Source organism: Battus philenor, unplaced genomic scaffold (assembly GCF_028537555.1).
Source record: "Battus philenor isolate CCGP_79_NKW_IND1 unplaced genomic scaffold, ilBatPhil1.0.hap1 SCAF_7, whole genome shotgun sequence".
Lineage (NCBI taxonomy): Eukaryota > Metazoa > Arthropoda > Insecta > Lepidoptera > Papilionidae > Battus > Battus philenor.
Genome location: NW_027181737.1, coordinates 14595851 through 14608171, shown reverse-complemented (window position 1 = coordinate 14608171; position 12321 = coordinate 14595851). Strand labels below are relative to the sequence as shown.

The window sequence follows — 12321 nt, the reverse complement described above, 5'->3', positions numbered from 1 at the left end:
CACGAGTGTGCGATCACAGTGCAGACAGAGGTAAGGGACGCTGCTGCCCATCCTTTGGATCCTTTATTTATTTTCCTTTATTTATATATTGATTTATTTACCGTAATTATCATTTATTAAAATTTATTTTTTAAAAATTACATCGTCGAGATGTGCTCCGTCTCGCCGTTGGCCCCTTACTCTCACGGTTTTGGAGAAATCAAGTGTTGCTATTTGCAAAAATTTTTGGCCCACCCTATATATAAGATTGTGTCCGGAAATCGAATTTGCGACCTAAGATCGCGACACAGTTCTCTAACGCTAGGATACCACTCAAACCATCTACATATAAAAGTTATTAGTATATAAGAACCCTAGTGGTTGTAGTATTAATAAATAAAGAGATTGAATGTGAGTAAAAATATTCACTCTTCAATCTGTCTATTTATAATTATTATTTATATTTACAACTCAAAAAAAAATTACTACACAACGATTCATATGAAAGAAAGGTTATCAAGATATATATATAGAAAATAGGAAGGATCATATCGATCCACTGATGAGTAAAGAGGATCATCGTCAGATCTTTTAGAAGTTCTACAAAAAGGTAACAGGGAAAACAATAGAACGCAATAAATAAATAAAAAAAGAATAATAATAATAAAAATTATAAACAAGTGTGACAAAATGCTGATAATAGAAATGTTAATTAAGTTCGATATAGATAAAAAATGTAAATAAGAATTATGAGTAAATAAATTGTTAAACAAATGATAAAATAAATAAACCTATAATTGTAGAACTTTGGAGGAAACGCAAATTAAGTACAGAAAGAAATGAAAGATGTTGTCAAAGAAATTAGAGAAAAGAATGAAAGACATTGAGAACGACGAAAAATGAGTATGGAAATAAAATAAGGTAAAAATATTAAAGAATATAAAAAAATGTCGACTTTTTTGATTCATAATAAAAACGCACATAAAAATAGCACAAAAAAGGATCGCACAAAAAAGTTTTGATTGTACATTAATACAAATAATGATTCAGTTAAAGATGTGTGGAACGATAAACCAGACCTAGCAATTATTTCTGTCGTAGACTTGGCTTTTTAACGCCATAACAAACAAAAAACTATAAGGGATTTATACCCGATGCAGTTCTCATTATCGGAGGTGGGCTCCGTGAATGATTTGTTGTGATTTCGCCGAGTGTACGCAGCGGGTGTTCGCAAACTCGATCCACATATCCGTCCGCACCACACACACGGCTATAACCTTTAAGGTTGATAATATTAAGAGTTACATTCCCATAACGACTAGTACTGTAGAATTTAATTCGGAAAGGCCTCCTACCATGTTATGGCTAACGCGACAAGGGCCTGTATATTTCGATTGGATTTCGTATCTACAATCTAACTGCAACTCTGATATGCGAATGGCACTGACTAATGTTTGCAGTGTACAAATTTCAAACATAGGTCTTAGGGTGAAATATGATAACATAAGTAAAAGCATTAAAGTTGTGATAGTTGTGAACTTCTATCAGGATACGTTAGAAACGATGTTAGATTTATTAATAAAAATATTGTGATGTACTACTGCTATAGAAACCAGTGTTGGACATTAGTATCTTCTGAAAAAGAACTATTTCAGCCATAAGAAGTCCACTATTGGACATACGCTTCTCATACATATTCAATAGGATCAGTTGTTAATCATTTAGTACAATTTGACCGACAATGCGCCCACAAAGTACGCGGGAAGACCTTGGATGTAGGCCACTTCTATACTGTTCTACTAGAAATCTCCGGGAGAAGCTTACATCCAGCAGCAATCCTCTTATAGCTGAAGTGATAGTGATATAGATGACTTGCTCCTAATCCTTCTGATTTTAGATACGCATCAAACAGGCGGATTTATTTCTGATCACAAGCTTCATTATCAATTAAAAAAATCCTTTATACTAACATCATTTTATACAAATAAAAGAAAGGTGAGATGTCAAGTCAACTAGATCTCTGGAAACGCTGCAATGAGATGCCTATCGACAAGCAGATCAAATGCCGCAAGTGAAAAAAGGCCACACGCTTCGAAGGGACCCTGATCACATAGCAAGCCCTAAGATGGAATCCTCAAAGAAAGCAAAGACGTGGCCACCCAAAGCAAACCTAGCGGACGATCGTTGCAGAAGTGAAGGCAGTTGGAATGACGTGGAGCGAAGTAAAACGCGAGGCTCCTGACCGCTTTGGGTGGCGAATTACTGTGAACGCCCTCTGCCTCATATTTGGTACATAGGAATAAATGATGAGAGGTCAAGTAAAAGTGTTAGTCACATTGACACACAGTTAACCATCTTAATAACTTTTGAAGGAGGAAGAAGTATTTAATAATAATCGGTGTAACATAACTCCTGAAGATGCCCCGTGGAGGGGTGACGTGTTGAGTGATTTAACGGTGGTAATTGTGTAATTCGCATTGTTTGTCGCATGCGCATTTATCAGCGGGCTGGCGGGTGGTTCACTTTGTTGCACGACTACGACTGCATGTGCGGAAGTAGCTAAATATTGGTCCTTTTCTTACCGGAAAAATATTTTTCACATTTTGGTAGTATAGTATCAAGTTGCGCAAAATATAAATATAATGTTATAACATCGGAACACTTACGTAACTTTCGTAACATAGTAGCGGATGTTAAATGATTTATTGAATTACAAACATCGTGAGATAGTAAAACTTGCGGCTGCTTCGTAAGTATTTATATCGCAGTTTTAAAGGCGCTTCTTACATGTTACTACGATGTTACGTGACCGCGTAATAACATTTCGAAATAGGTATCTAAAACATTTGATGGCTTGCGAGTACATACTTAAGTCTCAGTTTTATTCACAGATACAGGATGATTGATTATTGGTTATAGATATATGCTTTAATTGAGTAAATTTACAAAAATCAAAGACATGAAAAATAATAAATATTGATATGATGATGTAGCAAAAAGTGTTTTTATAATTCATATTAAAATTAAGTATTGTTTACCATCTCTCCCTGCAGACTGAATTGCGAAGAATTATTGCACTGTCCTATTTAAAAAAAATAAAAACTAAATGCAAACTATTTCAATGTAATCACTTTATACAGCCTGATTGGAAATTGTTTTAAAAGCTATAAAGCTTTTTATAGCCTGCTGAGCGATGTATACAGCCCTTTAGAGCTTTTTACATCTATACCTGATACGTAAACAAACTTATAGAAAACTTTTCGAACAAAAAAATAATGGTAAATTGTTGAAAAACATCGACGTAGAGAGAGCAAGTTAATTATTCGTCGTTGTAAACAAAGTAAAAAACGCGACTTAGTAAGTCCTTATATTGCCTGCAAAGTATATAAGCATACATAACAAATTACATCGTGATACCTTAGAAATATTATACAAAAAATTTAACACGTCATCCAAAAAAATATTAAAAGAGATATCTTTGATATACAGGTTAGAACTTGGGATTAAATTATTGTAGTTATCGTGTATAAAATATAACCCAGGTCCCTTTAAGGTGAGAGTAAACAGTTCTGCTTGCTTCTTAGATCACAACGTCACTTTCAAACAGGCGAGTTGGTGGTCAGAGACGGACTAGTAAACGACAAAAAAACGATCACAAAGAGAAACGCTAATGTGTTCTGGAATCTTCCGATTCCAATTTTTTAATTGAAGGATATCTTTATATGAAAGCGCAATTTTATTCTAGTTTAAGTCAATTTATGGATTTTTGTCATACTTCTTTTATTAGTAACAGCTATGATTCAAAGCGAAATATAGTTTGATTATACGTTTAAATAAATAGCGCAGTAAATTCTAACAGCTGCTAAATGTTGTTAAAAATAGCTACATTCGAAAATTCAATCGATGCGTCAATAAAACGCTATTTTATAACTTAGACGCTAATAAGGTGTTCCGCAAAGTGTTCCGCTCAGAGGGATGAAATAGTTCGATACGGAGCGTTGAAATGGCTTCCATCGGTTACGCGCTTTATGGGCGTTTAAGACGCCCGTTTGTTACCGGCGGAGACGACGCGTTGACGGCGGAGCTTAACGCGCGTTTGTAACTGTTACAATATCGGTGTGGTTTACAGACGAAATAGTATAAGGACTCTGTTTTTATAGCATTATTTTTAATTACATAAATTAAAAACGTTGGGCGTTTGCGTTTGAAATATTGAATTATATTTCGTAAAAAGGTTTAACAAAAAGTCAATCAGAAACATTTACAAATTGCATTGATACTTCTCTCTCTTATTATCTACCTTCTCTTTCTTTCATCATGTATCCTTTACAATTATGATCTCATAAGATAGTAATCAGTTTATTAATAAATTAAAAATGTAGTATAAATTTAAAATTCTCGTTATAATCTATTTGTAAAATTTTACTTGCTTTTGTGTTCATTGACACTAGATCACCCAAGAAGTCATTTTAGAGAGATACGGCCATTTAATATCGATTATAAAAACAATTAGGTAGGAATCTACATAGTATATTGGTACTTCGGTAAAATACACGTCAACCCGTTAGAAGTTCAACAAGATGGCGACCATTGACATGCGGTATTTATGCCAATGCGAGAGAGCTTTAGAGCAGAGAGCTTTGCAAATATTCTGATTATACATAAAATAATTATCATTATATTAAATTGATATTATAAATCAAAATGTTATATCAAGTTATTTAATATGAAGTTTTTCCCGCTTCTTGTTCACAACTATTACACCTTGCGAAGTAGACTAGACTGAGAAATAAAAAAATAAATTAATTGACAATCAATAAGAGTTCTGTTAAAAGTTCCAATATTGGATAAATTAATTTTATCTATTTATTGGAATCAGGCGTTACCTTGCGGAAGTCCATCCCAAGTAAGAAAAGGACCAATATTTAGCCACTTCCTCACATGCAGTGGTAGTCGTGCAACAAAGTGCACCGCCCGCAAGCGCGCTGATAAATGCGTATGCGGCAAACAATGCGAATTACACAACTACCACCGCTAAATCACTCAACACGTGTTTCACCCCTCCATGGGGCATCCTCTGGAGTTATGTTACACCGATTAGTGCCAAATACAGAGTCACAGTCAGAGAGGTTTCGCACTAATTCGTGTAACATACTGAAGATTTGCGGAAGTGGCTAAATATTGGTCCGTTTCTTACTTAATTTTATCTTTAATGTAAGATGCACATTTATCTCCCGTTACTCCATGAAGTTTTTGTCCCCATGCGATTGAATGGAGCAAAGAACAACACGACCATAGAGCCTACAATTACAAAAATATTAAAATTAATGTGTTAACAAATTTCTTTTTTGTAATTCTCTTACGATGCATTTCAGTTAAATAGGTATATTCGAAATTTAAATATTTCTAGTGTAAAAAGTATTATGTGCAGTTAACAGCAAAGATCGTGAAAATGTTACTTAGATAGAATAAAAAAAAATCTTTTCATTCCAACTCGCTGAATTACTTAAATAAAGTAAATGACTTTACCTGCATGTAGTAGCAGTTAAGCAACGCGTTTGAACAGCGAATGCTAAGTTCCAGAGGATGGTTTTAAGTGGAATATGTTAATTTCGCTGAGTACTGAATGGTTTGTGTAACTTTTAGCAAGTTTCTTTGATGGATGACCACATTAGTTGGAATCTACACGCTTACATTTACCCTTCGCTAATTTACGAAAAAGTTTAAATAACAGCCATTCTTAATTAAGTCTTTCGCAATCGTTATTTTAATTTTTATTACATTTTCTTAATATCTCTCTGCTTTTTATATGAACAAGATTATCTAATTGGTTCTTTGTTTAACTTTCTCACTTTTACTTTACTTTTTGTTATAAAAATATTAATATTAAACCTTTGCATTCGCAAATTATTTTCACATTTACTTCTAACAACTCGGTAATGATATATATTTTATTATGAAAAATGTTGGATAACTTTTTAATTAAGAAAATAACACTATAAAATATATAATTTCTACATACATTTATTAAAAGAATTTATAAAATTTCACATCCTGTAGTTTTCTAGATTGTAATACGCTATGGGACCGATATAAGACTCCTTTGGCGTTGATCCTTCTTACTACTAGATACCTTATACTTTTTATATACAACCTAATTATTCAATTTGAATTTCGAATTGCCGAAATTAAACTTCATACCAGCACTGCTGATATTCCGAGTTGCCGGAATAAAATTTCTTATCAACAGTACTGGCATTCTGATCAAAGGGTAAAGAAAAAAAACTGATTAGAAACGTTTTTGAAAAAAGAATGCATAATCGGTGGATAGACCAAAATCTTGCTGTTCTAATCACGTTTTAAAAATGTCGTAATTATAAAATTAAAAATAGTATGATTGTCTGTAAGAGATTGCCTTATGTGATAAGACCGCCCATTGTACTTTTTTATATATTATTGTAAGAGTTATTAAATGTAGCTTAACGTGTACAATAAAGAATATTAAATAAAAAAAAAATAATTGGACAGGAGATTCAAGGCGGTAAGGAACCAACCGCATAAAGTAGAATTAACAAATATTTGACAGTAAAATTAAATTAGGCAAATGTCACGGTCACTGCAAGGCATAGGTCTATCCAAGAAATATCTATGGAGTGATATACTATAATCGCCACGCTTGGCAGGCGGGTTGGCTATCACAGTGTGGTATTATGATACGCAGAGGACGCCACTGTACATCCTTTAGAAACTTGTTTCTGAGCAGTGGCAATACTATATAATTAATACACAAATTGAATTACATAAGATCGTGTCTCGGGAACCGAACTCGCGACCTAATATCGCAAGTCTCGTGCTACGATCATCAACCCGCCAAACGTGGCGATTATGGTATACCCCCCATACTTACCCCCAGACTTTGTGGAAGGCCTAATCCTTGCAATGGATGTCTGTGGAAATAAACGCTATGACCAGATAAACGTACATATAGAGTTTCAGAATCATTCGATATTAGTCGATTTTAGGATTACATATGGTGTCAGAATTATAACAAAAAGACATATTCAAAATATACCAATTGGTTGTGATTTATTTTCACGTATTTCCATTTTTACAACAGACATTAGTTCGACCACGAAATACCGGAAAAAGGTATATCTCTGTTAGGTATATATTCCAATCATTGGTAATACGGGTAGGCACAGAATAGGGACCCGTCGACTCAGAGCAGTTTTAATTACGATCGTTATCGGATTGTCGAACGATGACGTCACCGGCGCCGAACGCTGCCGCAGATTATTTAGTTTTTTTTTTCTGGCTACGCGTCGAATTTTCTCCGTGGAATTTACCATACCTATGCTTCTATCGGGCGAAGTCTGGTCGATTTTTAAAATATATTAAATACTCCTTAGAAATTTGACTCAATTCAACTAATTATTAATGAGTAAATAGAATTTAAAGTGGGTGCATGAAGGTGATTTTTTTGTTCAAAGTAGAGTCGCATTATTTTTGTTTTTACAATACCTTATATATAAGGTAGCATTGCCATATACAATATGTTCCGCCAAAATATCTACAAAACCGCCTACAAAAAGGATCTATCGTCAATAAAATTTCTCTACATTTTAATTCCGATATAAAAGAGAAGCTTACAATGAAATATTTAATATTCTTGTAATCGAGATAAACCTTTTTTCGACTTTTAATCTTACGACAATCTTTTTTACTGATTGTGAACAAAATCTATATTTTAAAATTCGAAAATGTGTATCCTGAAGCTACTGAGAATCAAACCTGAGACCTTAATTAACTATTTCTAACAATCGACCAACTTTTTTGAATGGGCTACCACTGCTGCACAAATGACAGTTGCTGTCTCTACGGGTTCCAGGCGACAGGGCGCAGAAGCTCGCGAGCTTCTGGACTACCCCAAGCTCGAGCCACGATTATTTCATCACATTAAGAGTCCGCCAAGCTCTTGGATTGCTGCAGCAGATGCTTCTTTGAGTGACTCATTCCATGGATCCCCGAGGGTGGACCACGGCTTGAGCATGGACACAATGGCGCCCGATGGGCTGAACCTCAACTTGGTCAGTTGCTATTGCCTGGCTTACACAAAGCACTTCGGAAAGCGTTAGACACTGGGTGAAGTGGCAGAAGAAACTCCAGAAAGGCTTCTATCTAGTACGATCGGGAGATTTACGAGACTCTACTAGTTCGATCGACGACATAGTCATGGGAAGTAGCTGGAAGCGAGCAGCGCAAGATCAGTTATAATCGCCCTATTTGGGAAAAGCCTATTCCTATAGCGGCCATGTACCGGCTGAAATTATAAACCATAGCTACCACTGTATAAACAATTTACATGCATGTAATTATTCCGTAGACATCCCCCGCGTTAATATCGTTGCATAAAAAATCCTTTCTTATGACACGAAAATAAAAACAGCTCGTTAAAATGCGGTCCAGAACTAATCGTAAACTTTGGGACGCGATGACATAAATAATATCATGTGATGCCATCGATTCGTACGACTTAGTTCAGGGGTGTCAAACTTAAAAAAATCTAATGGATTCAGGCGTTACTTTGCGGAAGTCCATCCTAAGTAAGAAAAGGACCAATATTTAGCCACTTCCACACATGCAGTGGTAGTCCTGCAACAGAGTGCACCGCCCGCCAACCCGCTGATAAAAGCGTATGCGGCAAACAATGCGAATTACACAACTGCCACCGTTAAATCACTCAACACGTGTTTCACCCCTCCACGGGGCATCTTCAGGAGTTATGTTACATACCCGCTGATAAATGCGATTACATTCTTAATGTGAATGTAATCGCATTTATCAGCGGGCTGGCGGGCGGTGCACTTTGTTGCACGACTACCACTGTATGTGCGGAAGTGGCTAAATATCGGTCCTTTTCTTACATACTTAAACGTAAATTATTGTTTACGCCCTTATTCCTGATATCTTTTTAATAATATCTTTACTGTGCCGGGAGGAATTTGAAAGACCGAGGTTAAATTAAAAATTGAACGAAAGTATATATTGACTAGGACCCAAAAAATCTATAGCGCATGCGTCCCGTGGGCCGTGAGTTTGTCACCCCTGATGTAGATACAGTTTTGGTGTTTCTACGAAAGCGATGTGACAATTTTGAACCTTAAAAACATACTGATAGGGTTTACAAAATAAAATAGATAGAGCGTTGTTTTCGTAGGAGACTATTTCGAATTTTACGGTCGAACTCGTAAAATCGTTAAAAGCTTATCATAGGAAGGTGTAGTGCAATTACGCGGTCCCTTTTATAGCTTTCGATATGTCCTGATATTATTCAATTCCTTTTTGTTAACTGACGAAGCGTCTAAATGTACCAAGGATATATATTTTCATTTCCGCTAAGCTATATGATTGCATACAACACTCCTCACTATATATTCTTTATTTTATTTTACATTATATATTTAATGGAATCAGACGTTACCTTGCGGAAGTTCATCCTGAGTAAGAAAAGGACCAATATTTAGCCACTTCCGCACATGCAGTGGTAGTCGTGCAACAAAGTGCACCGCCTGCCAGCCCGCTGATAAATGCGTATGCGGCAAACAATGCGAATAACACAACTGCCACCGCCAAATCACTCAATACGTGTTTCACCCCTCCACGGGGCATCTTCAGGAGTTATGTAACACCGATTATTACCAAACACAGAGATGAGATAGATAGATAGATAGAGAGGGAGATTTTATATTTCAAAATTTCTGATATGGCGTTCTACTTTTTAAACAACCGTATCTAGTGTAAATACGAGATTAGACGGACAATACCTTGCTGCCGGATTTTATATTTCAAAATGGCGCAAATTGTATGACCCGTTTAGTATAGTGTAACCAAGGAGTTAGTGAGAGGCACAATGCCGTACTGCCTACATTTTTGTATTTCAAAATTCTGGACACTGCTCCAGTTTGAAAAGAACTGTATCTAGTGAGCCGACCTAATGAGACGTGTAATGCGATATGTTCCATGATTTTGTAATTCAAAATTCCGGGTGCCTCCGAATTTTATTAGTAATCCATATTAGATCCCGCTATTTATTATTTGAGAATGATAGAAAATTAAACAACTTTATAATATAAAAAAAAAAACCTTAAACTGCTTGACAATGACAGCGTAGCGGCATGGTTTTTCGCTAAAAAGCTCGCGGAAACTCCGATGTAGACAGTGTACAATTTATTTCGCTTTGTTGTCTTAAAAAAAGCTTTCTGTGCAAACAACACTAGGATTTTCTTAAGACAACCCAGTGGAGAGAAAAGGTGACAGTTTTCAATACAAAAGCTTATAAATACACATTTTTATAATTTCATTGCCGACATAATATCATTTTCAATTAGTATAAATAAATTCCTTTTTTTTGTTAATTTTACACTAATAAATTTTGAATGTATTGAAATTTAAACTATATGCATAATAATTAACCACATTTCTTAGCTTGAGAACAGCTTTACCGATATCGTTTATCTATTTTAGAAGGTTCCTAATTCCGTAGATGTTAATTAAAAATAGAAAATTGCGCATAAACAAAAAAATTGCAGAGATAAAGATAAAATCCATTTATTCAACATTGGAACTTGTAACAGAACTCTTTTTGATCTTCAACTAAGTATCTATTTATTAGTTTAATCTGTTTTATTTTACTCTGCTTCGCAAGGTGTTATAGTTGTGTAGAAGAAGCAGGAAGAAACTCCACAACAACCTTTCTTTTGATAAAGTTAAACTCGAATTGATACATACACACTATATCGGATATAGCCTACATGAAATCAAAATAATCAGGCGACAATTCATTGCCAAAGGTTCTTGTCGTTTAAATATTCGTTTATTGAGTAATAAGACTTTTTTCAATTTACTTTTAATATGCGTTTTGAATTTTGTAAATGGTAGTCCAAAAATGTTACGTGAAGTTATATTAAAAAATCTAATTCCGTTTATTGCAAATGTATGAGACTTTTGGCAGTCGAAACTTTGGTACACCCATTTTTTCTCAGTGCCTTTTAAATACACCATTGACGTCCCAAAATTTATTGAATTTATTATGATGCCACTGTAACAATATTGACCTATATAAACTACTTTATAAAGGAGATTCGTTGTTCTAAGTTGTAAATATCTCGGATGGTTCTATTTTTCAAAACAAATATCTGCTTTATATATATGTAATATCATCATCCTAATCATCAGTATCACATTTACATATTATTATTTGAACAAATTATTTATATGTAACATTTTTGTAAATAAATAAACGAATTTCATTAAATTAGAGAATGAAGAAGCTATAAACAAAATGATATCATATTGTGAACATCAAATAAAAATAAGTTGTTTTTTTTATTTAATACAGATAATAGCTTAAAAGTCTAACATTAAATTATCTCCCACAGTTGCGGCCCACAGTGACATCCCCCTGTATATCGGTATAGCTGTGGCAGTACTCGTTTTCCTCTCCGGCGCAGCGGTTGTTTACAAACTTCTTCAGAGGAAGACAAGAGATCATTCTCTTTACACAATGACGAGAACAGGTAAAATATACTTTCATTCATTCCTTTAGCTGATGGACGTCCACTGTAACCATGATCTTGACTAAGACATTTAATAGAATCAGGCGTTACCTTGCGGAAGTCCAGCCTAAGTAAGAAAAGGACCAATATTTAGCCACTTCCGCACATGCAGTGGTAGTCGTGCAACAAAGTGCACCGCCCGCCAGCCCGCTGATAAATGCGTATGCGGCAAACAATGCGAATTACACAACTGCCACCGCTAATTCACTCAACACGTGTTTCACCCCTCCACGTAGCATCTTCAGGAGCTATGTTACACCAATTAGTGCCAAACACAGAGTCGTTATCTCTTTACATGACTAAGACATCTGTCTACCAAGTTGGAGGCCTCCCCAAGTCTCGTCTACTGGCTGATGGTTGCACGGACTATGTATCTTGCCCACTGCAACTTCAGAAAAGCAATCGAAGCTGGTGCCTCCGGTTCTTCTGCGGATCTTTTCATATATTTATACAAACCTAAACAATTGTATTTCCACAAACAAATAATTATTTTACGATCTATCCAAACGTTACCCGTTAAAAATCAAAACATTCAATAAGACCTTTATTCGTACGAGTTTTCAGTATTTAAAATTATTCAATGAAATTAATATTCAATTTTAATTATTAATAATATAACGAAGATCATTTTAAGTACGATTGCAATTTTAATTAACTGTGTTACTACATATATGCGTATGAAATAAATATTCATAGACAGAAAAATAAAAGATCAGCGTTAAAAAGC

The 12321-nt window shown here is 34.9% G+C and overlaps 1 protein-coding gene across 3 annotated transcripts in view; it reads left to right on the top strand.

Moving 5' to 3' along the window:
• Positions 1–12321, top strand: part of LOC137930964 (netrin receptor UNC5C-like) — a 115181-nt gene that overhangs the window by 95338 nt on the left and 7522 nt on the right. For all 3 annotated transcript variants that reach the window (XM_068774340.1, XM_068774341.1, XM_068774339.1), the window contains exon 8: positions 11418–11555. In XM_068774340.1, the coding sequence (XP_068630441.1) occupies positions 11418–11555 (138 nt within the window). The remainder of the gene's footprint in view (positions 1–11417; positions 11556–12321) is intronic.